At 44.8% G+C, this 25213-nt stretch overlaps 2 protein-coding genes across 8 annotated transcripts in view; both read right to left on the reverse strand.

Moving 5' to 3' along the window:
• The window catches only part of tarbp1 (TAR (HIV-1) RNA binding protein 1), a 36017-nt gene extending 17929 nt beyond the window's left edge, over positions 1–18088 (reverse strand). The window contains exons 1-20 of one of the 4 annotated variants that reach the window (XR_006657915.1): positions 16983–18087; positions 16709–16809; positions 16519–16588; positions 16273–16421; positions 15862–15914; positions 15606–15703; positions 14276–14411; positions 13894–13990; positions 13636–13725; positions 13366–13522; positions 12710–13126; positions 12112–12209; positions 11856–12005; positions 11394–11623; positions 7244–7469; positions 3563–3751; positions 2955–3160; positions 2686–2757; positions 492–612; positions 21–131 (exon numbers count right to left, since the gene is read on the reverse strand). Coding sequence is in view for 3 of the 4 variants with exons in the window: in XM_045211543.1 (XP_045067478.1) it covers positions 21–131; positions 492–612; positions 2686–2757; positions 2955–3160; positions 3563–3751; positions 7244–7469; positions 11394–11623; positions 11856–12005; positions 12112–12209; positions 12710–13126; positions 13366–13522; positions 13636–13725; positions 13894–13990; positions 14276–14411; positions 15606–15703; positions 15862–15914; positions 16273–16421; positions 16519–16588; positions 16709–16809; positions 16983–17979 (3768 nt within the window). In the remaining variant the exon portion in view is untranslated. Of the gene's footprint in view, positions 1–20; positions 132–491; positions 613–2685; positions 2758–2954; positions 3161–3562; positions 3752–7243; positions 7470–11393; positions 11624–11855; positions 12006–12111; positions 12210–12709; positions 13127–13365; positions 13523–13635; positions 13726–13893; positions 13991–14275; positions 14412–15605; positions 15704–15861; positions 15915–16272; positions 16422–16518; positions 16589–16708; positions 16810–16982 lie in introns of all 4 variants that reach the window. The other 3 variants (XM_045211544.1, XM_045211543.1, XM_045211545.1) reach the window with 3 other exon arrangements.
• A 1490-nt stretch (positions 18089–19578) lies between these two features.
• The window catches only part of zgc:172136 (uncharacterized protein LOC566376 homolog), a 53189-nt gene continuing 47554 nt past the window's right edge, over positions 19579–25213 (reverse strand). For all 4 annotated transcript variants that reach the window (XM_045211546.1, XM_041867645.2, XM_041867713.2 and 1 more), the window contains 3 exons: positions 21201–21335; positions 20776–20846; positions 19579–20644 (listed from right to left, as the gene is read on the reverse strand). In XM_045211546.1, the coding sequence (XP_045067481.1) occupies positions 20342–20644; positions 20776–20846; positions 21201–21335 (509 nt within the window). In that variant the 3' untranslated portion in view covers positions 19579–20341. The remainder of the gene's footprint in view (positions 20645–20775; positions 20847–21200; positions 21336–25213) is intronic.

Below are 25213 nucleotides of genomic sequence, written 5' to 3' on the forward strand. Positions count from 1 at the left end.
TGTGTGTGTGTGTGTCTCACCGCTCTCAGTTTGGGTAGCAGCATCAGCAGTGTCTGCCACACCCTGTTCTTCACGCGATGCTGCAGGGAGTTGCTATAGTAACGCTGTTTCGACTTAGATATGGCCTCATCCTGAAAGAGAAAAATACTTATCTTTAAAACTACACATTAACTAATAACTACTGTGTTGGAGCTCAGGGAGATGGACAATGGTCTTTAATATATTACTGGAGTATGAACTGGATTCATGTGTGTGATGCTGTGAACACACTGAATGAGTAGACATCATGGACTATGAACAAGCCAAATCTCCAGCAGTGTCAGTCTTTCCTTGATTCCTACCGTCCTCTCTGGTCGTCTCCTGCTCAAAATTCATTGGAGGATAAGATCTGAGAGGAGGAACCTTGGATGTTCTCCTCTAATGCATTTTGACAAGGAGGTAAGGAGAGAGGCCGCGAGGAAAGACTAACTGAGGAAGAGCCCTGGTCTTACCTTCTTCAGCAAGCGGAGAACCAGCTCTTCCATCAGTCTCTCATGCAGCTGATTAGAGGGCTGGAGGCGGCTGAGGAACGCCAGGACACACACACGTGGGAACTGGTCATCCCTGTTGTCACTGAGAGAGAGAAAGCACAGAGATAAATGTATCTCTGATGAGAAATATGGACTACATTCACTGTTGACTATAGTACAAAGAATGTCCACTATTGTCAGTGACATGGTCAACTCCATGTTTTATTTAGCCCCAACACAGTACAGTGAGGGGTCAGGTAATAGGTTCCAGTCCCAGTGCAGTGAGGGGTCAGGTAATAGGTTCCAGTCCCAGTACAGTGAGGGGTCAGGTAATAGGTTCCAGTCCCAGTAGAGTGAGGGGTCAGGTAATAGGTTCCAGTCCCACTACAGTGAGGGGTCAGGTAATAGGTTCCAGTCCCACTATAGTGAGGGGTCAGGTAATAGGTTCCAGTCCCAGTACAGTGAGGGGTCAGGTAATAGGTTCCAGTCCCACTATAGTGAGGGGTCAGGTAATAGGTTCCAGTCCCACTATAGTGAGGGGTCAGGTAATAGGTTCCAGTCCCAGTACAGTGAGGGGTCAGGTAATAGGTTCCAGTCCCACTACAGTGAGGGGTCAGGTAATAGGTTCCAGTCCCACTATAGTGAGGGGTCAGGTAATAGGTTCCAGTCCCAGTGCAGTGAGGGGTCAGGTAATAGGTTCCAGTCCCAGTACAGTGAGGGGTCAGGTAATAGGTTCCAGTCCCACTATAGTGAGGGGTCAGGTAATAGGTTCCAGTCCCACTATAGTGAGGGGTCAGGTAATAGGTTCCAGTCCCACTATAGTGAGGGGTCAGGTAATAGGTTCCAGTCCCAGTACAGTGAGGGGTCAGGTAATAGGTTCCAGTCCCACTATAGTGAGGGGTCAGGTAATAGGTTCCAGTCCCAGTGCAGTGAGGGGTCAGGTAATAGGTTCCAGTCCCACTATAGTGAGGGGTCAGGTAATAGGTTCCAGTCCCACTATAGTGAGGGGTCAGGTAATAGGTTCCAGTCCCAGTACAGTGAGGGGTCAGGTAATAGGTTCCAGTCCCAGTACAGTGAGGGGTCAGGTAATAGGTTCCAGTCCCAGTGCAGTGAGGGGTCAGGTAATAGGTTCCAGTCCCAGTACAGTGAGGGGTCAGGTAATAGGTTCCAGTTCCACTATAGTGAGGGGTCAGGTAATAGGTTCCAGTCCCAGTAGAGTGAGGGGTCAGGTAATAGGTTCCAGTCCCAGTAGAGTGAGGGGTCAGGTAATAGGTTCCAGTCCCAGTAGAGTGAGGGGTCAGGTAATAGGTTCCAGTCCCACTATAGTGAGGGGTCAGGTAATAGGTTCCAGTCCCAGTACAGTGAGGGGTCAGGTAATAGGTTCCAGTCCCAGTACAGTGAGGGGTCAGGTAATAGGTTCCAGTCCCACTATAGTGAGGGGTCAGGTAATAGGTTCCAGTCCCAGTCCCAGTACAGTGAGCGGTCAGGTAATAGGTTCCAGTCCCAGTACAGTGAGGGGTCAGGTAATAGGTTCCAGTCCCAGTAGAGTGAGGGGTCAGGTAATAGGTTCCAGTCCCAGTAGAGTGAGGGGTCAGGTAATAGGTTCCAGTCCCAGTCCCAGTACAGTGAGCGGTCAGGTAATAGGTTCCAGTCCCAGTACAGTGAGGGGTCAGGTAATAGGTTCCAGTCCCAGTACAGTGAGGGGTCAGGTAATAGGTTCCAGTCCCACTATAGTGAGGGGTCAGGTAATAGGTTCCAGTCCCACTATAGTGAGGGGTCAGGTAATAGGTTCCAATCCCAGTACAGTGAGGAGTCAGGTAATAGGTTCCAGTCCCAGTGCAGTGAGGGGTCAGGTAATAGGTTCCAGTCCCACTATAGTGAGAGTTTGGTAATAGGTTCCAGTCCCACTACAGTGAGGGGTCAGGTAATAGGTTCCAGTCCCACTACAGTAATAAATAATACCAATATATGCCATTTAGCAGACACCTTTATCCAAAGCAACTTACAGTCATGTATGCATAAATTTTACGTATGGGTGGTCCTGGGAATCAAACCCACTATCCTGGAGTTGCAACCACCATGCTCTACCAACTGAGCTCCAGAGGACCACAGTAGTAGAGTAGAGTAGACTACAGTATAGTACAGTAAAGTACATGAACTGAGTTCAGCAGCTGACCTGGGGACAGTGGTGTTAGCAGCACACTCCTCTCCAAGCCCCTCCACATAGACCTGGACCTCCTGGATCAGCCTATGGAGAAGACCAGCCATTATCCAGACATGACATGACCCTCAGTCCACAACATTTAGAACAACCACTGCAATAAGCCCTGAACACTCAGTCACTCTCACTTACTCTCAGCCACTCTCACTCACTTCCACTCTCACTCACTAACACTCACTCTCTTTCTCACACACTCCTCACACTCCCCACACACACACACACACCTTTGGTCCCTCCTGAACACGGGTCCATACACACATGCCTCAGTCAGGATGTCAGGGTGCAGTAGGGCACTGGAGAACATGGCGTCTGATTGGCTCTGGCCTTCACTTCCTGGGTCAGAGGGCAGCCAGGTGTGGCAGCAGTGTTGGATCAGCACGTTGAATACACCGGTCTTGGCCTGGGAGAGGTCCGTCAGCTCAACAGCTATCTAGAAATGAAGTGGAGTCAGTAGTGGGTTAATTACACATCAACTGTGTCCACATCAATGTTGTGTTATTAATACCCATGATAACCACTACATTTTCTGTTGAACATATACCTGAAACTACTTGCCAAGACACATTTCTCCAAGTAGTGAATATGTAGTAAGTTGCCTGACACCACACGGATCTATTCCATCCAGACCTGGGTTCAATTAGTATTTATTTTCTTTAATAAAATACTTTAGCTGCTCTTGATTGAACTTGCCTGGTGAAATGGAACCAATTGAATAGTCCCAGAAGTACAAAGCCCGCTCATCTGTGGGCTCAGTCAAAAGCTCAAAGTATTTGAAAGATTTTAAACACCATTTGAACCCAGGTGTTGATCCCCCATGCCTCCCTCTAGTTACCTGTTGTAGAATAGCAGTGAGCACAGGTGCCTGCTCCTCTGTTAACGCCAACAGGCTGTGGTGAAAGGCCATGGACACAAAGCCCTGCAGGGTGGGCCAGAATTCATGAGGGTTACTGCTCAGTCCCAGCACCAACTTCCAGGAGACAGTCACAGCCTCTACACAGAGGGCCTCCTCAGACAGTGCCACCTGGTGGTGGGAGGGGGGAATACAGGTTCACTATCTCATATGGCCTTATCAGAAGCCATATAAAACAGGACATAAATGTGTTGACCACATGGCCACTATATCCTTTTTTTTTCTTCTGAAACACTGTTGCTGTCTAAATCAGTTGTTAAACAAAACCAAGGCTTGGATTTCACTGTCTTTCCCCATAGACTGCTTACAAGGTAAGGAAATATGTAATTTAGTAATTTGGGTGAACTATCCCTTTAAACATGGTTGTTGGTGTGGACAAACCTGTAGAGAGCTGGATGAGAAGCAATGTCTCAGCTAGGTAGTGGACATGACCATATCAGTTGTATCCTTATTCTACTCCTCCTCTGTTCCTCTGGTGATGTAGAGGTTAACCCAGGCCCTGTAGCCCCCAGTATCACTCCTACTCCCCAGGAGCTATCATTTGTTGACTTCTGTAACCGTAAAAGTCTTTGCTTTTTGCATTTTACTCACTGTGTTAGCACACTCCGCCAACCCTGATGTTCTAGCAGTGTCTGAATCCTGGCTTAGGAAGCACCAAAAACTCTGAAATTTCCATCCCCAACTACAACATTTTCCATCTAGATAGAACTGCCAAAGGGGGCGGAGTTGCAATCTACTGTAGAGATAGCCTGCAGAGCTCTATCATACTATCCAGGTCTGTGCCCAAACAGCTTCTACTTCTAAAAATACACCTCTCCAGAAATAAGTCTATCACTGTTGCTGCTTGCTACAGACCCCCCTCAGCCCCCAGCTGTGCCCTGGACACCATATGTGAATTTATTGCCCCCCATCTATCCTCAGAGTTCATACTGCTTGGTGACCTAAACTGGGATATGCTTAACACCCCGGCCGTCCTACAATCTAAACTAGATGCCCTCAATCTCACACAAATTATCAAGTTACCTACCAGGTACAACCCTAAATCCGTAAACATGGGCACCCTCATAGATATCATCCTGACTAATTGACCCTCTAAATACACCTCTGCTGTCTTCAACCAGGATCTCAGCGATCACTGCCTCATTGCCTGCGTCCGTAATGGGTCAGAGGTCAAACAACCACCCCTCATCACTGTCAAACGCTCCCTAAAACACTTTAGCGAGCAGGCCTTTCTACTTGACCTGGCCCGGGTATCCTGGATGAATATTGACCTCATTCCGTCAGTAGAGGCTGCCTGGTTGTTCTTTAAAAGTGCTTTCCCTCATCTTAAATAAGCATGCCCCATTCAAAAAATTCAGAACTAAGAACAGATATAGCCCCTGGTTCACCCCAGACTTGACTGCCCTTGACCAGCACAAAAACATCTTGTGGCGTACTGCATTAGCATCGAACAGCCCCCGCGATATGCAACTTTTCAGGGAAGTCAGGAACCAATATACACAATCAGTTAGGAAAGCAAAGGCTAGCTTTTTCAAACAGAAATTTGCATCCTGTAGCACTAACGCCAAAAAGTTTTGGGACACTGTAAAGTCCATGGAAAATAAGAGCACCTCCTCCCAGCTGCCCACTGCACTGAGGCTAAGAAACACTGTCACCACCGATAAATCTACGATAATCGAGAATTTCAATAAGCATTTTGCTACGGCTGGCCATGTTTTCCACCTGGCTACCCCTACCCCGGCCACCAGCTCTGCCCCCCCTTGCAACTTTCCCATGCCCCCCCCCGCTTCTCATTCACCCAAATTCAGATAGCTGATGTTCTGAAAGAGCTGCAAAATCTGGACCCCTACAAATCAGCTGGGCTAGACAATCTGGATCCTTTCTTTCTAAAATTAGCCGCCGAAATTGTAGCAACCCCTATTACTAGCATGTTCAACCTCTCTTTCGTATCATCTGAGATCCCCAGAGATTGGAAAGCTGCCGCAGTCAACCCCCTCTTCAAAGGGGGTGACACTCTAGATCCAAACTGTTACAGATCACCGTCCATTTCGAATCCCACCGTACCTTCTGCGCTATGCAATCTGGTTTCCGTGCACCTCAGCCACGCAAAAGGTCCTAAACGATATTATAACCGCGATCGATAAAAGACAGTACTGTGCAGCTGTCTTCATCGACCTGGCCAAGGCTTTTGACTCTGTAAATCACTGCATTCTTATTGGTAGACTAAATAGCCTTGGTTTCTCAAATGACTGCCTCCCCTGGTTCACCAACTACCTCTGGCAGTCTCTATGGGGGTGCCACAGGGTTCAATTCTCGGGCCGACTCTATTCTCTGTGTATATCAATGATGTCGCTCTTGCTGCTGGTGACTCTCAGATCCACATCTATGCAGACGACACCATTTTGTATACATCTGGCCCTTCATTGGACACTGTTAACAAACCTCCTAACAAGCTTCAATGCCATACAACACTCCTTCCATAGCCTCCAACTGCTCTTAAACGCTAGTAAAACTAAATGCATGCTCTTCAATCGAATGCTGCTTGCACCCGCCTGCCGACTAGAATCACTACTCTCGGCGGGTCTGGCTTAGAATATGTAGACAACTACAAATACCTAGGTGTCTGGTTAGACCACAAACTCTCCTTCCAGACTCACATTAAGCATCTCCAATCCAAAGTTAAATCTAGAATCGGCTTCCTATTTTGCAACAAAGCCTCCTTCACTCATGCTGCCAAACATGCCCTCGTAAAACTGACTATCCTACCGATCCTTGACTTCGGCGATGTCATTTACAAAATAGCCTCCAACACTCTACTCAGCAAATTAGATGTAGTATATCACAGTGTCATCCGTTTTGTCACCAAAGCCCCATATTCTACCCACCATTGTGACCTGTACGCTCTCGTTGGCTGGCCCTCACTACATATTCGTCGCCAAACCCATTGGCTCCAGGTCATCTATAAATCACTGCTAGGCAAATCCCCGCCTTATCTTAGCTCATTGGTCACCATAGCAACACCCACCCGTAGTATGCGCTCCAGCAGGTATATCTCACTGGTCATCCCCAAAGCCAACACCTCCTTTGGCCGCCATTCCATCCAGTTCTCTGCTACTAATGACTGGAACAAACTGCAAAAATCTCTGAAGCTGGAGACTCTTATCTCCCTCACTAACTTTAAGCATCAGTTGTCAGAGTAGCTTACCGATCACTGCACCTGTACACAGCCCATCTGAAATTAGCCCACCCAACTACCTCATCCCCATATTGTTATTTATTTTGCTAATTTGCACCCCAGTATCTCTATTTGCACATCATCTTCTGCACATCTAGCATTCCAGTGTTAATACTAAATTGTAATTATTTTGCACTATGGCCTATTTATTGCCTTACCTCCATAACTTACTACATTTGCACACACTGTATATAGATTTTCTATTGTGTTATTGACTGTACATTTTGTTTATTCCATATGTAACTCTGTGTTGTTGTTTTTATCGCACTGCTTTGCTTTATCTTGGCCAGGTCGCAGTTGTAAATGAGAACTTGTTCTCAACTGGCTTACCTGGTTAAATAAAGGTGGGAAAAAAAAGAGAGACTCACCTGTGGCAACATGGAGGCCATGAAGTCCAGTACAGGCAGTACCAGGCCACTGGGTAGCAGAGACAGGGCCTCTATAGCAGCCTGGAGAGACCCTGACGCCCTGGGGAGCTCCATGGGCCCGGGGGGTCCTATCCTCCTCCCGTAGCCCAGGCACGTCCACTGGTCCCGGATGAAATGAGCTGCCATTCGGCCCCAGTCCTGGAGGAGAGGACCCTGCTCTGAAACACTGTAGACAGATGACAAACTCTTAATTATCAGAGATATCAGTAAGGCCCTCTGATTACTACTATCTCCCAGACAACACACACACACACACACACACACACACACACACACACACACACACACACACACACACACACACACACACACACATTACTTCTACTAGGGACCTCTGATTACCAAGGCCACCAAAACCCACATTAGAGCTGTGCAAAATAGCTTTTAGTTTCAGGGCAGTGTAGTCCTGGAACTCCTTGAAAGTTGTTTTTAAACTTGACAAATAGTTGTTTTAAGAGATAAATTCACAAAATGTTTTGAACGACTAGAGTGAGTCTAAGAGGTTATTGTAATATGTTCTGTTGTATTTAAATTAATATGCACATGAGGTATAGGTCCTGTGTAGCTCAGTTGGTAGAGCATGGCGTTTGCAACGCCAGGGTTGTAGGTTTGATTCCCACGGGGGACCAGTACGAGAAAAAAAAAAAATTATGCACTCACTGCTGTAAGTTGCTCTGGATAAGAGCGACTGCTAATTGATTTAAAATGTAAAAAAACAGTATGTGGGTGGAGAAGGGGTAGGCTGGGGTGTGTAACGTGTAATATGTAGAGGTAATAGAAACATGGATCTTGTTTGTGTTCTTACTTTGCTATTGTTGTTTTTCAAATTTCTGTATGTTTTTTATATTTCTTAAGAACTCTTGGAAGACTAGCCTTCGGGCTAAAAGAGATCCTATCAAAATCAATATATATTTTTTTTTTTTTCACCTTTATTTAACCAGGTAAGCCAGTTAAGAACAGGTTCTCATTTACAACTGCGACCTGGCCAAGATAAAGCAAAGCAGTGCAATAAAAACAACACAGAGTTACATATGGGGTAAAAAACATAAAGTCAAAAATACAACAGAAAATATATATACAGTGTGTGCAAATGTAGCAAGTTATGGAGGTAAGGCAATAAATAGGCTATAGTGCAGAATAATTACAATAGTATTAACACTGGAATGCTAGATGTGCAAGAGATTATGTGCAAATAGAGATACTGGGGTGCAAAAGAGCAAAATAAATAACAATATAGGGATGAGGTAGTTGGGTGGGCTAATTTCAGATGGGCTGTGTACAGGTGCAGTGATCGGTAAGGTGCTCTGACAACTGATGCTTAAAGTTATTGAGGGAGATAAGAGTCTCCAGCTTCAGAGATTTTTGCAATTCGTTCCAGTCATTGGCAGCAGAGAACTGGAAGGAATGGCGGCCAAAGGAGGTGTTGGCTTTGGGAATGACCAGTGAGATATACCTGCTGGAGCGCAGACTACGGGTGGGTGCTGCTATGGTGACCAATGAGCTAAGATAAGGCGGGGATTTGCCTAGCAGTGATTTATAGATGGCCTGGAGCCAGTGGGTTTGACGACGAACATGTAGTGAGGACCAGCCAACAAGAGCGTACAGGTCACAGTGGTGGGTAGTGTATGGGGCTTTGGAGACAAAACGGATGGCACTGTGATAGACTACATCCAATTTGCTGAGTAGAGTGTTGGAGGCTATTTTGTAAATGACATCGCCAAAGTCAAGGATCGGTAGGATAGTCAGTTTTACGAGGGCATGTTTGGCAGCATGAGTGAAGGAGGCTTTGTTGCGAAATAGGAAGCCGATTCTAGATTTAACTTTGGATTGGAGATTCTTTATGTGGGCACAAAATAATCCGAAATACAACACAAACAAACAGCAAATACATCCAACAAGTTTGTAGAGTCACAAGCTTGATGTAATCATTGTGTTCTGGGAATATTGGACCAAATACTAAACTTTTGACTACTTTAATACACATATAAACTACCGTTCAAAAGTTTGGGGTCACTTAGAAATGTCCTTGTTTTCGAAAGAAAAGCAATTTTTTTACCATTAAAATAACATCAAATTGATCAGAAATACAGTGTAGACATTGTTAATGTTGTAAATGGCTATTGTAGCTGGAAACGGCTGATTTTTAATGGAATATCTACATAGACGTACAGAGGCCCATTATCAGCATCCATCAGTCCTGTGTTCCAATGGCACATTGTGTTTGCTAATCCAAGTTTATCATTTTAAAAGGCTGATTGATCATTAGAAAACCCTTTTGCAATTATGTTAGCACAGCTGAAAACTGTTGTGCTGATTAAAGAAGCAATAAAACTGGCCTTCTTGAGACTAGTTGACTATCTGGAGCATCAGCAATTGTGGGTTCGATTACAGGCTCAAAATGGCCGAAACAAATAACTTTCTTCTGAAACTCGTCAGTCTATTCTTGTTCTGAGAAATGAAGGCTATTCCATGCAAGAAATTGCCAAGAAACTGAAGATCTCGTACAACGCTGTGTACTACTCCCTTCACAGAACAGCGCAAACTGGCTCTATCCAGAATAGAAAGAGGAGTGGGAGGCCCCGGTGCACAACTGAGCAAGAGGACAAATACATTAGAGTGTCTAGTTTGAGAAACAGACGCCTCACAGGTCCTCAACTGGCAGCTTCATTAAATAGTACTTGCAAAACACCAGTCTCAATGTCAACAGTGAAGAGGCGACTCCGGGATGCTGACCTTCTAGGCAGAGTTGCAAAGAAAAAGCAATATCTCAGACTGAAAGATTAAGATGGGCAAAAGAACACAGACACTGGACAGAGGAAGATTTGAAAAAAGTGTTATGGACAGACGAATCAAAGTTTGAGGTGTTCGGATCACAAAGAAGAACATTTGTGAGACGCAGACCAAATGAAAAGATGCTGGAGGAGTGCTTGATGCCATCTGTCAAGCATGGTGGAGGCAATGTGATGGTCTGGGGGTGCTTTGGTGGTGGTAAAGTGGGAGATTGGTACAGGGTAAAAGGGATCTTGAAGAAGGAAGGCTATCACTCCATTTTGCAATGCCATGCCATACCCTGTGGACGGCGCTTGATTGGAGCCAATTTCCTCCTACAACAGGACAATGACCCAAAGCACAGCCCCAAACTATGCAATAACTATTTAGGGAAGAAGCAGTCAGCTGGTATTCTGTCTATAATGGAGTGGCCAGCACATTCACCGGATCTCAACCCTATTGAGCTGTTGTGGGAGCAGCTTGACCTTATTGTACGTAAGAAGTGCCCATCAAGCCAATCCAACTTGTGGGAGGTGCTTCAGGAAGCATGGGGTGAAATCTCTTCAGATTACCTCAACAAATTGACAACTAGAATGCCAAAGGTCTGCAAGGCTGTAATTGCTGCAAATGGAGGATTCTTTGACAAAAGCAAAGTTTGAAGGACACAATTATTATTTCAATTAAAAATCATTATTTCTAACCTTGTCAATGACTACATTTCCTATGCATTTTGCTATATTTCCTATTCAAACTCATTTCATGTGTGTTTTCATGGAAAACAAGGACATTTCTAAGTGACCCCAAACTTTTGAATGGTAGTGTAAGTGAATTTGTCCCAATACTTTTGGTCCCCTAAAATGGGGGGGACTATGTACAAAAAGTGCTGTAATTTCTCCACCTGATATGGATGAAAATACCCTCAAATTAAAGCTGTCAGTCTGCACTTTAACCTCATAGTCATTGTATAAAATCCAAAGTGCTGGAGTACAGAGCCAAAACAACAACAAATGTGTCACTGTCCCAATACTTTTGGAGCTCACTGTATTTAGCTGTCCATATCCCATACACAATCTCCATTTTACCATTTGAGTTGCAACCTCTGGGAGATGTTTTTTCTCCCAAATGTAAATTCCAGGTTGCACAGCAAAATATTTAAGAGCATGTGACCAAAACAGTCACAATTTAGAGCCCTGACTGTCAGAGAAATGAGGACCATATAGTGTTTATACTAGTTGTGTACTATACAACAACACATTACATCTGCATTCAAACAATACCATCCATCCATACTATATACTACACTCTACTGTTCTCTACTGACCCTGTTGACTGATCTGCAGTGGGAGGTTTCAGCAGGGTCTGGTTGAAGTTGGCCAGAGAGAGAGGAGGGGCTGGGGGTGGAGCAGGGGAGTAGAAGTAGCAACACAGATCGACCAGTAGAATCATGGTCTCTGATTGGAGGTTGAACACTCCCAGCGCTGCAACCTCACAGGTCATGGCCAACGACGCCATGGCAACCGCCCTGGACACCTGACCCGCCACAGAGGGGATCTAAGAGAAACACAAACACAGTGAAGTCCCTTCCAGTTCAATAGTGAAAACCATGACAAATATCAATATGTCATGACAAATAGCAGTTCAACTAGTCTTCTTTGAAATCAGAGTGTAACCGCTAAAATAAATATCCCATTATTCAAATTGACACATGAATCCAATGATTTATGAATTGACTAGTGAAGGATAGCAGCTTGAGAGAGGGTAGATAGATCCTGTAGTACTATACCTGGTCAACTTCTAGGGTCCTCAGGACGTATCTGAGGAGTCTGGGGAAATAGGCCTGTACATTGGAGTGGTTCCACTCTAACACACTGTACATCAGCACCACCTCCTTCAGCACCGACAGGTAGAGCTCAGCACGCTCTACATCACATAGCTGGAGAGGACATACAAACAAAACACAGGCTGAGGATAAATGCAGGTACATGATCAATGTTGTAGGATGTGAGTGAGAGTGAATGAGAGTGAGCGTGCATTTTCACCTCCTGCAGTTCTCCACTCAGTCTTCGGAGGATGAACTCCTGTATGGGCTCCACCACGCCCAGAATCAGCGTTTCCATGGAGACCGTCACACTGTCCTCTGTATAAGACAGAAGACAAAAAACATTCATTTTTATTTTTACAATACAGAAAATATGATGTTGCATGTTTCCAGTGCAATGAATCAATATGGATCATTACTATGAATCACTGCTATGGATCACTGCTATGGATCACTACTCGAGTCAAGTTGAGAAAAGAAGAGGAGTAGAGTAGAGTAGAGTAGAGTACAGTAGAGTAGAGTAGAGTAGAGCAGAGCAGAGCAGAGTAGAGTAGAGTAGAGCAGAGTAGAGTAGAGTACAGTAGGGTAGAGTACAGTAGAGTAGAATACAGTAGAGTAGAGTACAGTAGAGTAGAGTACAGTAGAGTAGAGTACAGTAGGGTAGAGTACAGTACAGCAGAGTACAGCACAGTACAGTACAGTAAAGTACAATAGAGTACGGTAGAGTACAGTAGAATACAGTACAGTAGAGTACGGTAGAGTACAGTACAGTACAGTAGAGTAGAGTACAGTAGAGTACAGTAGAGTACAGTAAATACCTTGCTCTTTCTCTGGCTGCAGTACTGCAGCAGGGGTGTGTCTGGAGCGTGTGAGCTGCAGTACTGCAGCAGGGGTGTGTCTGGAGCGTGTGAGCTGCAGTACTGCAGCAGGGGTGTGTCTGGAGCGTGTGAGCTGCAGTACTGCAGCAGGGGTGTGTCTGGAGCGTGTGAGCTGCAGTAGTCGTAGCAGCAGCTGCAGGCTCTTGTCAGTCTTGCGTAGCGGCAGGTAGACATTAGTGTGGAGCCTGCTCAGTGTGTCCAGTAGGGGGCGTAAGACAGACTCCATCCCACTGCTGACACCAGTAGTCTCCTCTCCTCCAGAACTCCTCTGAGTCCTCTCCTCTGTGTCAACACACAGTAGGATGGCCCTGGCTAGCAGCTCAGCCTCTCCTGGGTCTGGTACACTGTCTGTCTGCTCTGTAGGACGTCACAACAAAGTTCATCATTACAGTCATCTATTGTATATACTAGAGGTGTGTCCATCTAGACATACTCATATCTGTAACCGTTGATATTCGTGATCAGATAATACTCGTAATTGGAAAAACGGATTCACCTGTGCTAGCCGGGACTCACCTGTGCTAGCCGGGACTCACCTGTGCTAGCCGGGACTCACCTGTGCTAGCCGGGACTCACCTGTGCTAGCCGGGACTCACCTGTGCTAGCCGGGACTCTGAGGAAGGCCTCCATCTGTTGTTGGACGTAGCCTCTCACAGTCTCTCTCTCTGGAGAAGTACTGGTACTGGTACCATCACCTGATTCTCTGACACAGGGCCTGAAGCTGCCTTCACTTTCAGCCAGCCAGTCACACAGCTAGTGAGGAGACACAAATACACAAGGGAAAACTGATGGAAATACACTAAATATTATAATTTTTACATTTGAAAAGAACAGACCTCTTCCCTCATTCCACCCCCACACAGTACCTGATTCCAGAGTACTGTCCCTCTACATAGAGACTCGTCTGCTCTGAAGTGCACCAGCAAACTAAACACATTATCCAACGTCACTGAGGTCTGCAAAAGATGGCACAAATATCATCCATGTTTAGCAACGGCTATTTTCATTATGTTGTCATTTGTATGCTGATAGCTATAATCTCTTCTCCAACACTGTATTTGGGTGATAAATGTCATCACTTTGCATCAAAGTGGCACAGTCTCAAACACATCATAGTGTCTTACCACATCTGTCAGGGAGAGGGCGGTGTTTAGCAGGAAACACTGTGCCGCTCCTCTCAGTAGCACCTGGTGGGTGATCATGGTGGAGCGAAGCACCTCCCTGAGATACAACACAGAAACCCTTAGGGACAGTTTCCCGGACACAGATTACCCCTAGCCATTGCCTAAGCAGAGTGTTCAATGGAGATTCATAGAATCCACATTTCCACACCAAGCAATACCACTATGGCCATAATAAACACTAAATAAATTACCTAATGTCAAGTTAGAGTCTAGACAATGGCTGCATTTGAAATGGCACCCTATTCCCTATATAGTGCACTCATAGGGCTTTGGACCAACAAATAGGGTACTATTTCAGATTTGCCCCATAACCACAGGCTACCTGAGAGCGTGCAGGCCGTCAGGGCCCAGGAGAGGGCAGGGAGGGAGGTGGGACAGGGCCTGAGAGAGGAAGAGGATGGGGACAGAACACCAGTGTTGAGAGCCTAGCCCCTGGACAAGCTGCAGCAACACAGGACCTGGGGAGACAGAGGACAGAGGATCAGCATTACAGGACCTGGGGAGACAGAGGACAGAGGATCAACATTACAGGACCTGGGGAGACAGAGGACAGAGGATCAGCATTACAGGACCTGGGGAGACAGAGGATCAGCATTACAGGACCTGGGGAGACAGAGGACAGAGGATCAGCATTACAGGACCTGGGGAGACAGAGGACAGAGGATCAACATTACAGGACCTGGGGAGACAGAGGACAGAGGATCAACATTACAGGACCTGGGGAGACAGAGGACAGAGGATCAGCATTACAGGACCTGGGGAGACAGAGGACAGAGGATCAGCATTACAGGACCTGGGGAGACAGAGGATCAACATTACAGGACCTGGGGAGACAGAGGACAGAGGATCAACATTACAGGACCTGGGGAGACAGAGGACAGAGGATCAGCATTACAGGACCTGGGGAGACAGAGGACAGAGGATCAGCATTACAGGACCTGGGGAGACAGAGGACAGAGGATCAACATTACAGGACCTGGGGAGACAGAGGACAGAGGATCAACATTAAAGGACCTGGGGAGACAGAGGACAGAGGATCAGCATTACAGGACCTGGGGAGACAGAGGATCAGCATTACAGGACCTGGGGAGACAGAGGACAGAGGATCAGCATTACAGGACCTGGGGAGACAGAGGACAGAGGATCAGCATTACAGGACCTGGGGAGACAGAGGACAGAGGTTCAACATTACAGGACCTGGGGAGACAGAGGACAGAGGATCAACATTACAGGACCTGGGGAGACAGAGGACAGAGGTTCAACATTACAGGACCTGGGGAGACAGAGGACAGAGGATCAACATTACAGGACCTGGGGAGACAGAGGACAGAGGATCAACATTACACGACCTGGGGAGACAGAGGACAGAGGATCAACATTACAGGGCCTGGGGAGACAGAGGACAGAGGATCAGCATTACAGACCATCTCTGATGAACAGTCATTACTGTTTGCATTACCACCACAACAAGCTACAGTACAAAAATCTGGGTCAAGTTCAGTTGGGAGAAAACTTTTTGAAATGTACATGAATTTGTCCAATAAGAAGAACCCAGATTTTCATTTTCCTCTGCAAAACGTTGTGCTAGGGTGTATCCTACTGAACATGGCCCAGGTTTTTCAGTGCCCTGTGTGGAAGCTCTGTTACAGTACCTCTGTTCTCCTGTGGCAGGCTGCTGAAGAACCTGACCATGAAGACCTGCAGCTTGACTCCCAGCTCAGGACACTCTCCTACACTCTGGCCTGCAGTCCTGGAGATTGAGAGACATAAGCCTCCTCAACATGTTGAGTGGAAGTCGCTCTAAATAGGCCTAATTCACTACTTCATCACTAGCAGAAACTGCATCATCTATGTGTCTATAAATCAATATTGTGTTTTGCTGTTGTGCTGCTATGAGCGCTGGCTCACCTGTGAAAGAGGGAGCTTTCAGACATCACATCCATAAAAGGACCCACAATGAACTGAGGAACAAGGGGACAAAGGATAAGAAGATCTCTCATACACTAAACACCTACCGTCCCTCCTCATCTCACCCACCAAACCAAGAAACAAAACAACCACCAATCCACCACTCCTGAGAAGGAAGTAGCTGACTATTGGACAGTGCATACACTAATAACATAGAAAACGCCAGGGTAGTGGGTTCGATCCCCGGGACCACCCATACGTAAAAAATGTATGCACACATGACTGTAAGTCGCTTTGGATAAAAGCGTCTGCTAAATTGCATATTATATTATTATATTATAAAAGGGAAAACCTAGAATTTGGTCATTCTGGGTAGATGTTCTAACACTGATTGCCAAGTGTAGCAGGTACCTGTGAGAAGGCCAGGGCGAAGGCAGGGCGTCGGAGCACCTGGAGTTCCAGAAGGTGACACACTCCCTCTCTCATGACGGACTTGTTCTCACTGTGAAACATACGTTGGTACACACCCAGCAGCCATGACGGGTGGAACAGACTGATGCCTGAGAGAAGACAGATGGACCATTGGTAGGCAGTATTTAGCAGGATTTTAAAAGGTTTGGGTTGTCACCTTATGGTTGACACAAACACACTCATAACCTTGACTATCATTCGCTGCTGTTTGGATCAAGGTATGGATTCTGTTGAGCACAGGGCGGACCACATGAATCTGGAAAGAAACAGAGGAAAGGTAATAGTTGTTTATGACGTTATAATGGTGTTATAAATGCATGTATAATGCATTATGAAGAGGGGTTTCATAGCAAGTGTTACCCATAATATTCCTTACCTGGTTCTCCTCCAGTGTCTCCATAACCAAGGCATAGTCCTCCCAGAACTCTCTGAGCAACTTGCTTCTGTCTGGGGCCCATCTGAATATGATCTCATCATCTGCAAAGGACTCACATAGTTACAACTAGGCTAAACTATACTGTTACAACTAGGCTAAACTATACTGTTTTACAGACTTTAGTATTAATCTGTATAGTGAAGAAAATGGCTTCATATGGATCATATTATAATCAAGCTTGTCAGTCTGTCTGTCACATTTATTAGCATATTACCTTCAATTGACACTGAACTGCTTGGAAACTCGGCCGCCTCATCCTCCGACAGAGCGACACACCTTTTCAGCAGGTACAACGCCCGCTTCCGGGACACGTTGTCTTTGTGGGTCAGTCCATCTTGTAGAATCCTCCAGAACTGCAGAGAACGACGAGGGTCAGGTCGAGTATAGCTCAGACTTTGAGGAGGGGCGTGCAGCTGTAGTTTAGCAGGCGGGAAGAGATAGTCGGAGAGAGCTGTTAAACACAGCAAAGTGCGTTCTGTCACCACAGGTGAGTTCGTGTTTGAGCTGTCACTCTTGTGCCAGCTACACAGATCCTCTAAGATGAATTGGAGTGTACTCGCTATCCTCTCCTCGCTGTAGCAGTTGAGGAGAGTGAAAATAAGCCGAACGGTGATTTTGGACACCAGAGCATCCGATAACGTCTTTATACAGGACATGGCGGATGAGAGGATCGACGTGGTCAATTCTTCGTTGGATGAGAGAGTGGGTAGGATGACTGACATGGCTTCGATAGCCACGTCGATACCCAGCCGCCCCTCACCGGGAAGCTCTTCCTCCGTCTCCCCGTCTGGCAGCTGGAAGGATGGCAGGACAGTGCGGGCGACTCGCCCTGAAACTGCCGTGTCACACAGTGTGTTGATGCAGACAGAAAGAAGCCAGCACACAGCGTTGGTGATTTCACCCCTTCCATCTTGCACACTTGTACCATTGCATGCCATGTCTCCGTTCGAGACTTTCAAGAGAAGTGGTAAACATTGTGTCCAAATGATCGACTCAACCTTTCGTAGAAAGATGTCTCTTTTTGCAGTTGAAAAGTCGCCATCGTCAGATGTGTCCGACTGGGGTAGTTTACCAATCCCATCAATAAACGTTGTCAGTGCCTCTACTCTTCCTGTTTCCGGCCACAGATCACTTGGCCAGCACAACGTGTTAAACAAAGTATCCGGATCATGACAACTTGATAAAAGGGCATTTATTAAAATAGAAGACATTTCAAAAGCCTACTTCAACGTGTGTACGAAGATTCACAGATGCCCTCGTGTTTCTTGTCGGTATGTAAACTTCCTGATACGTCACTCGCCGTTGCCAAACGCAACTCTCGCGAGAGAGTTGCGTTTCTCATGCCAATAAAGCACTATGAATTTAATTGAAATAAAAACACTTTTTAGCAACCCAAAGCTTCAAACTAGCCCCACTGCACCATATTTGCAAATATGTATATAAATTAATGTGGCTCACTTAACCTGAGCAGTAGGAATGATTGTACTCTATACAACTCTCTCTATATATTACCTGCAAGTGAAAAACGGTTTTTAATTTATTTCAAACAACCCTAATTTGAGACAGACCCGCAAGATTTGTCTGATCTCCACCACTGACCACTCACATAATTCCTATCAGATACAAAATCTTACCCAACCAACTCGATGATCCCCTCACTCTCTCTTGCTGTTTTATAGGCAGGTGCATTTGGTGCAACATGCAGGACAGTCAGACTGATTTTGTTGTGTGGTTGAGAGGAAGGGCAATTTCAGGAGTAGCAGTAAATGCATGGGTCACATGAAGCCCATGTGACCTGTTGAGATTCAGTGGATCTGGAGATACTTTTCAGCGTCAATGCATATAACAATATACACCAATAGAACGCACTAGAATAGTTGTGCCTTTCATTGGAAGGAGAGTGTTCTTGAGCAAATCAACAAAAACATTCAAAAACTGTCAAAATAACAGGCAAATAAACTGGGGAAATAATGTCAATATTTCCTTGGATTAGTATTAAGATCATACCATAGACCACTGGTATTCAAACTTTTTCAGCGGGAACCCCATTTTTTCTGACAGTTTCTGGGGACCCAATTTTTTTCACATTCATTTCCTAATTACCTCACCCCATGCCAAATATAATGTCACGACCTTAAAATCGGTACATTAGATTTTTACATCAACAAATAACCTTCAATTCATTACATTTTAATCTCTTATCAAATTGAAAAGAAACCAATAAATACATTTAATCAATCAAATGTAATTTTTCTAAATATCTTTCTCAAAAACGTTGTATATTGTCCCATGCAATAACCCGTAAGCTTACATTTTTGTTTAGTTTGGCGACACCAGTGCAGTTCCCCCGCAACCCCACTAGGGGTCGCAACCGACTTTGAATACCACTGCCATAGACTGTATAGTATCAAAATAAAGAGATCATACCTTATCAGATCAGTATTTAGGCTTATTGTATCTAATCCAAAGTGCGCCAATTACACACTATAGTAACAAAGAAGCAATATAAAAAAGAGGTAACTGACCCCAATATGTGAGCTGAGCAACATAGAGTCTTTGTCATTGCTTAATTTATATAATAATTCCAGTGTATGCATGAAGACAATCACAGTAATAGTTCTAAGTACATAACTGTGCTGCTTATTAATAACATTATTAGAGCTATGGCAGACTTGTAATATCATAAAATATCAATTTGATTCTTAAGTATTATTGCGACAGAATTAGAACAAATATACACAATCGTGTACGTATGATGTTCATTTCAGAGCATTCTTTTTTTACAGACAAACTGACAAAGGAAACAAAAGTAAAATGTAGGATTAAAAATGGTGTTGGTTATTTTTATTAATGTAATGACGATACATTTCATTTACACAGGATGTCAACGTGCAGTAAAGTACTTTGTTCTTCACAACAGACCATAAAGTACTTGGATTCTGGAGGTACTGCCTGTTCAAACTATGCCACGATTCACACACACCAATTAAGAAACTAACTGAAGAAGAAATGCAATGGTCACCCCTATTTACATAAGGACTATACAGCTGTGTATAATTTACAGTTATTGATATGGTTACAATGTGTTAGTACCTAAAAGTAAAAAATATAGTAAAATAGTAGAAAATATAAGACAATTATGTACAAAGTCTCTAAAAAAGGTAAAACTAAAACAGTGTCAAACATGTTGAATAAATATGTAGAGTAGTTCTGTATTGGGATGACTATTGAAGGCGATGGCCTCCTTCCGTTTCACAATGAACGCTACCTATACCAATCAATGTCAGACTTCTTCTCTCCTCTTGAAAAGGTCCATAAAGTCGTCCAACATCTCTGTGCAGCCTCTCCCCTGTATCTGTGTCATACAGTAGAGCACAGGCTTGAAGAGGGGCATCCATGCTCCTTGATGTAACTAGGCCAGCACAGTTCAGTTCGGCCAGGTAGTGTAAAAACGTTATGTTCTACAGTTAGAACTCTCGCTGCATGCAGCCACTCCCCTGTATCCTACAGTTTCATTGGAGGGGGATGTAGATAGAGAATAGACTTGAAGAAGGACATTGGTCCTCTGTTGTTCTACAGTATAAACTCCAACAGCTGTTCGTCTCCCAGTAGATCAAGGGAGAGGCAGTTCATAGACCTGTGTCCATAGAAGCTGCCCTTAGCCGGGCAGTGGAGGGGGACGTAGTAGCCCCCGTTGTTACACCCTGGGGGGCTCTTAGCGTTACTCTGGGGGTCCGGGAGGGGCAGGCCGAAGGTGTAGCTGTGGGAGGAGTCAGTGGGGAGGGTCGTGCCGAGGGGGGCGGGAGGGGGGAAGAGGCGAATGTCATCCAGACTCTGGCTGTGGCGGTCCACGCAATGGGATCTCGTCTTCAGGATCTGCAATACAGAAAGAGAGAAAGTTTATGAAAGTGATAAGAGATAGAAGGAGAGGAAAACATGGAGTATCCTGAGAAAGGAGGAGGAGGAGGAGGAAGAAGAGGAAGATAGGAGGAGGATAGGAGTCTTACCTGTCCCAGGGTATCTTTGCTGCGTAGTGTCACCAGATCTTCACCTCTGTCTACCTGATCCCCCTTTAATCCTGTTAAAATGACATCACTGTTGTCAGCTAGAGGCAGGTACTTGGACTCCATTTTACACTCACATTTCATTTCAGCAATGCAAGAATCTGAAATAATATCATAAAATTTCCATGCCACTAGGGGGCATATGAGACTACATTTTTAACATTCTTTATGAACAAAAGCTCATCTCTGCTAAAGTTTCAGTACAATTAGTTAAACTAGTAGCAGTAGTACTTTTCCACAAATATATGGGAAAAATGCAAGTTTTGGTAGTACGTTATTTAAAAACACTTCTCATGTCCTATAAGTTCTCAGTTGTTAAAATACTTAGAATGTAATGTGATAAGAACTAATGTAGCTTAAAACCTCACCTTCACAATGAGTCTCTGAGGTGAGCATAGGACAATCAACCGACACGCCCTCAATCAGCTCAGCCAATCTCAGCAATTCCTCTGCGTCGTCCACGGAAACCTCTCCTGGACTGTCCACACTGGCCTGCTGGGTCTCTGAAGAGGAGAATCAGAATACTTAGTGGAAAAATCCTTTTGAATGAACGATCAATGTCCACAATAATATTCCACTTAGAATGAAGTGATATGTACACAGAGTGTATAAAACATTAGGAACACCTTTGTAATATTGAGTTACACCACCTTCCCCTTCTGTCCTCAGAACAGCCACAATTCGTCGGGGCATGGACTCTACAAGGTGTCGAAAGCGTTCCACAGGGATGCTGGCTCATGTTAACTCCAATGCTTCCCACAGTTGTGTCAAGTTGGCTGGTAGTGGATCTCTACTCCGAATAGCTCGTTCCAGCTCATCCCACAGATGCTCAATTGGATTGAGAACTGGTGACTGGGAAGGCCACAGCAGTAAGCCGAATTCACTGTCATGTTTGTGGAACCATTCCTGGAAAATCCTAGCCTTGTGGCATGGGGCATTATCCTGCTGAAAAAATCTAATTTGCAGATGGATACACTGCTGCCATGAAGGAATGCACCTTAATTGGCAATGATGTTCAGATATTCTGTAGTATTCAAACTTCGCTCCACTTTTACCAAGGGGCCCAATGTGTGCCATGAAAACACACCCCACACCATCACACCACCCCCACCAGCCTGTCATTTTGACACGCAGCATGATGGATGCATGTGGTTTTCTCCATTCCCTAGTCCTCCCATCAGCGTGAAACAGCAGGAACCGGGATTCATCAGACCAGGCAATGTTTTTCTAATTCTCCAGTGTTTTCGTTCCTTAGCCCAATGCAACGGTAGTTTCTTGTTTTTTGCTACGACGAGTTGTGCATTATTTTATGGGTCTTTGGGGACCAATGTTGTACTGGACTGTCAGTTGACTAACTGTGGCCCGGCTGTTACTCTGCACAATGTGTCAGCCTCCTTTGTCCTCTTTCATCAATGACCAGTTTTCGACCACTGGCCTGCCGTTGGCTGGATGTCCTTTGGGTGGTGGGACCATTCTTGATACATACGGGAAACTGTTAAGTGTGAAAAACCCAGCAGCGTTGCAGTTCTTGACACAAACCGGTGCGCCTGGTACCGACTACCATACCCCGTTCAAAGGCACTTAAATCTTTTGTTGTCGTGCCCATTCACCCTCTGAATGGCACACATACACGATCCATGTCTCAATTATGTCAAGGCTTAAAAATCCTTCTTTAACCTGTTTCCTCCCCTTCATCTACACTGATTGAAGTGGATTTAACAGGTGACATCAATAAGGGATCATAGCTTTCACCTGAATTCACCTGGTCAATCTATGTCACGGAAAGTGTATTTGAATAACCACACTAACATACCATGTAGAATTAAGCAATATATTTGGCAAGCATTGTAAGCAGAATTCTAGTGTGGATATTGGAACGTAGCCAAAGTTAACTGAACATGGAGTATTTATTCCATACCGCAGGTATGTGTGTGTGTATACTACCAGTCAAAAGTTTGGACACACCTACTCATTCAAGGGTTTTTCTTTATTTTTACTATTTTCTACATTGTAGAATAATAGTGAAGACCTCAAAACTATGAAATAAAACATATGGAATCATGCAGTAACCAAAAAAGTGTTAAACAAATCAAAATATATTTCATATTTGAGATTCTTCAAATAACCACCCTTTGCCTTGATGACAGCTTTGCACACTTGGCATTCTCTCAACCAGCTTCACCTGGAATGCTTTTCCAACAGTCTTGAAGGCGTTCCCACATATGCTGAGCACTTGTTGGCTGCTTTTCCTTCACTCTGCCGTCCGACTCATCCCAAACCATCTCAATTGGGTTGAGGTCGGGGGATTGTGGAGGCCAGGTTATCTGATGCAGCACTCCATCACTCTCCTTCTTGGTAAAATAGCCCTTACACAGCCTGGAGGTGTGTTGGGTTATTGTCCTGTTGAAGAACAAATGATAGTCCCACTAAGCCCAAACCAGATGGGATGGCGTATCGCTGCAGAATGTTGTGGTAGCCATGCTGGTTAAGTGTGCCTTGAATTCTAAATAAATCACAAACAGTGTCACCAGCAAAGCACCCCCACACCATAACACCTCCTCCTCCATGCTTTACGGTGGGAACTACACATGCGGAGATCATCCGTTCACCCACACCGCGTCTCACAAAGACACGGCGGTTGGAACCAAAAATCTCCAATTTGGACTCCAGACCAAAGGACACATTTCCACCGGTCTAATGTCCATTGCTCGTGTTTCTTGGCCCAAGCAGGTCTCTTCTTATTATTGGTGTCCTTTAGTAGTGGTTTCTTTGCAGCAATTCTACCATGAAGGCCTGATTCACACAGTCCCCTCTGAACAGTTGATGTTGAGATGTGTCTGTGACTTGAACTCTGTGAAGCACTTATTTGGCCTGTAATTTCTGAGGCTGGTAACTCTAATGAACTTATCCTCTGCAGCAGAGGTAACTCTGGGTCTTCCATTCCTGTGGTGGTCATCATGAGAGCCCATTTCATCATAGCACTTGATGGTTTTTGCGACTGCACTTGAAGAAACTTTCAAAGTTCTTTAAATGTTCTGTATTGACTGACCTTCATGTCTTAAAGTAATGATGGACTGTCGTTTCTCTTTGCTTATTTGAGCTGTTCTTGCCATAATATGGACTTGGTCTTTTACCCAATAGGGCTATCTTCTGTATACCCCCCTAACTTGTCACAACACAACTGATTGGCTCAAACACATTAAGAAGGAAAGAAAGTCCACAAATTAACTTTTAAGAAGGCACACCTGTTAATTGAAATGCATTCCAGGTGACTACCTCATGAAGCTGGTTGAGAGAATGCCAAGAGTGTGCAAAGCTGTCATCAAGGCAAAGGGTGGCTATTTGAAGAATCTCAAATATAAAATATATTTTGATTTGTTTAACACTTTTTTGGTTACTACATGATTCCATATGTGTTATTTCATAGTTTATGTCTTCACTATTATTCTACAATGTAAAAAACAGTTCAAATTAAGAAAAACCCTTGAATTAGTAGGTGTGTCCAAACTTGACTGGTAGTGTATATGTGTGTGTGTGTGTGTGTGTGTATTACTTGAGTAACAGGGCAGCAGACCATAAACAGGTCATTCTGTGAGCTGTGGGAGGATGTGAGTAAAACATGTTTGCGTAATCTTTATCTTTCAAACTTCAACTTTGTGAAGATAAGATAGAGGATGAATGCTAGTAACACACTTCCAGAACACTGAATTCCTGAACAGTGACAAATCATGTTGTTGCTGTTGCTCCACTCCTTTTGAATTGATGACACTCACTCACCAAGTGACATGGCTGATTTTCTACACTTATCTTTATGCTGAGTGATTGAGACTAGTAGGGTGTCCAATCAAAAATGCATATTTTGACCAATGGGTAAAATAATAATAATAATCCACTAAGAAAACCAATGGTCCAAACCTCATGTCTCTATCATAATCTGTTCAAAAAGTTTTTACCCTTGTAGGATGGTCAGAATTAGGGTGACTAAATCAATGGTCATAAATCAGGAGAATATCATGGACTCAGCTAGGCTGGATGCTGTGAGAGAATTAAGGCTCCCAGACAGGTTTACCATTGAACTCTACAGACAGGTTTACCGTTGAACTCTACAGACAGGCTTACCGTTGAACTCTACAGACAGGCTTACCGTTGAACTCTACAGACAGGCTTACCGTTGAACTCTACAGACAGGCTTACCGTTGAACTCTACAGACAGGCTTACCGTTGAACTCTACAGACAGGCTTACCGTTGAACTCTACAGACAGGCTTACCGTTGAACTCTACAGACAGGCTTACCGTTGAACTCTACAGACAGGCTTACCGTTGAACTCTACAGACAGGCTTACCGTTGAACTCTACAGACAGGCTTACCGTTGAACTCTA

This window comes from Coregonus clupeaformis, chromosome 37 (genome assembly GCF_020615455.1).
Source record: "Coregonus clupeaformis isolate EN_2021a chromosome 37, ASM2061545v1, whole genome shotgun sequence".
In the NCBI taxonomy this organism is placed as follows: Eukaryota; Metazoa; Chordata; class Actinopteri; order Salmoniformes; family Salmonidae; genus Coregonus; species Coregonus clupeaformis.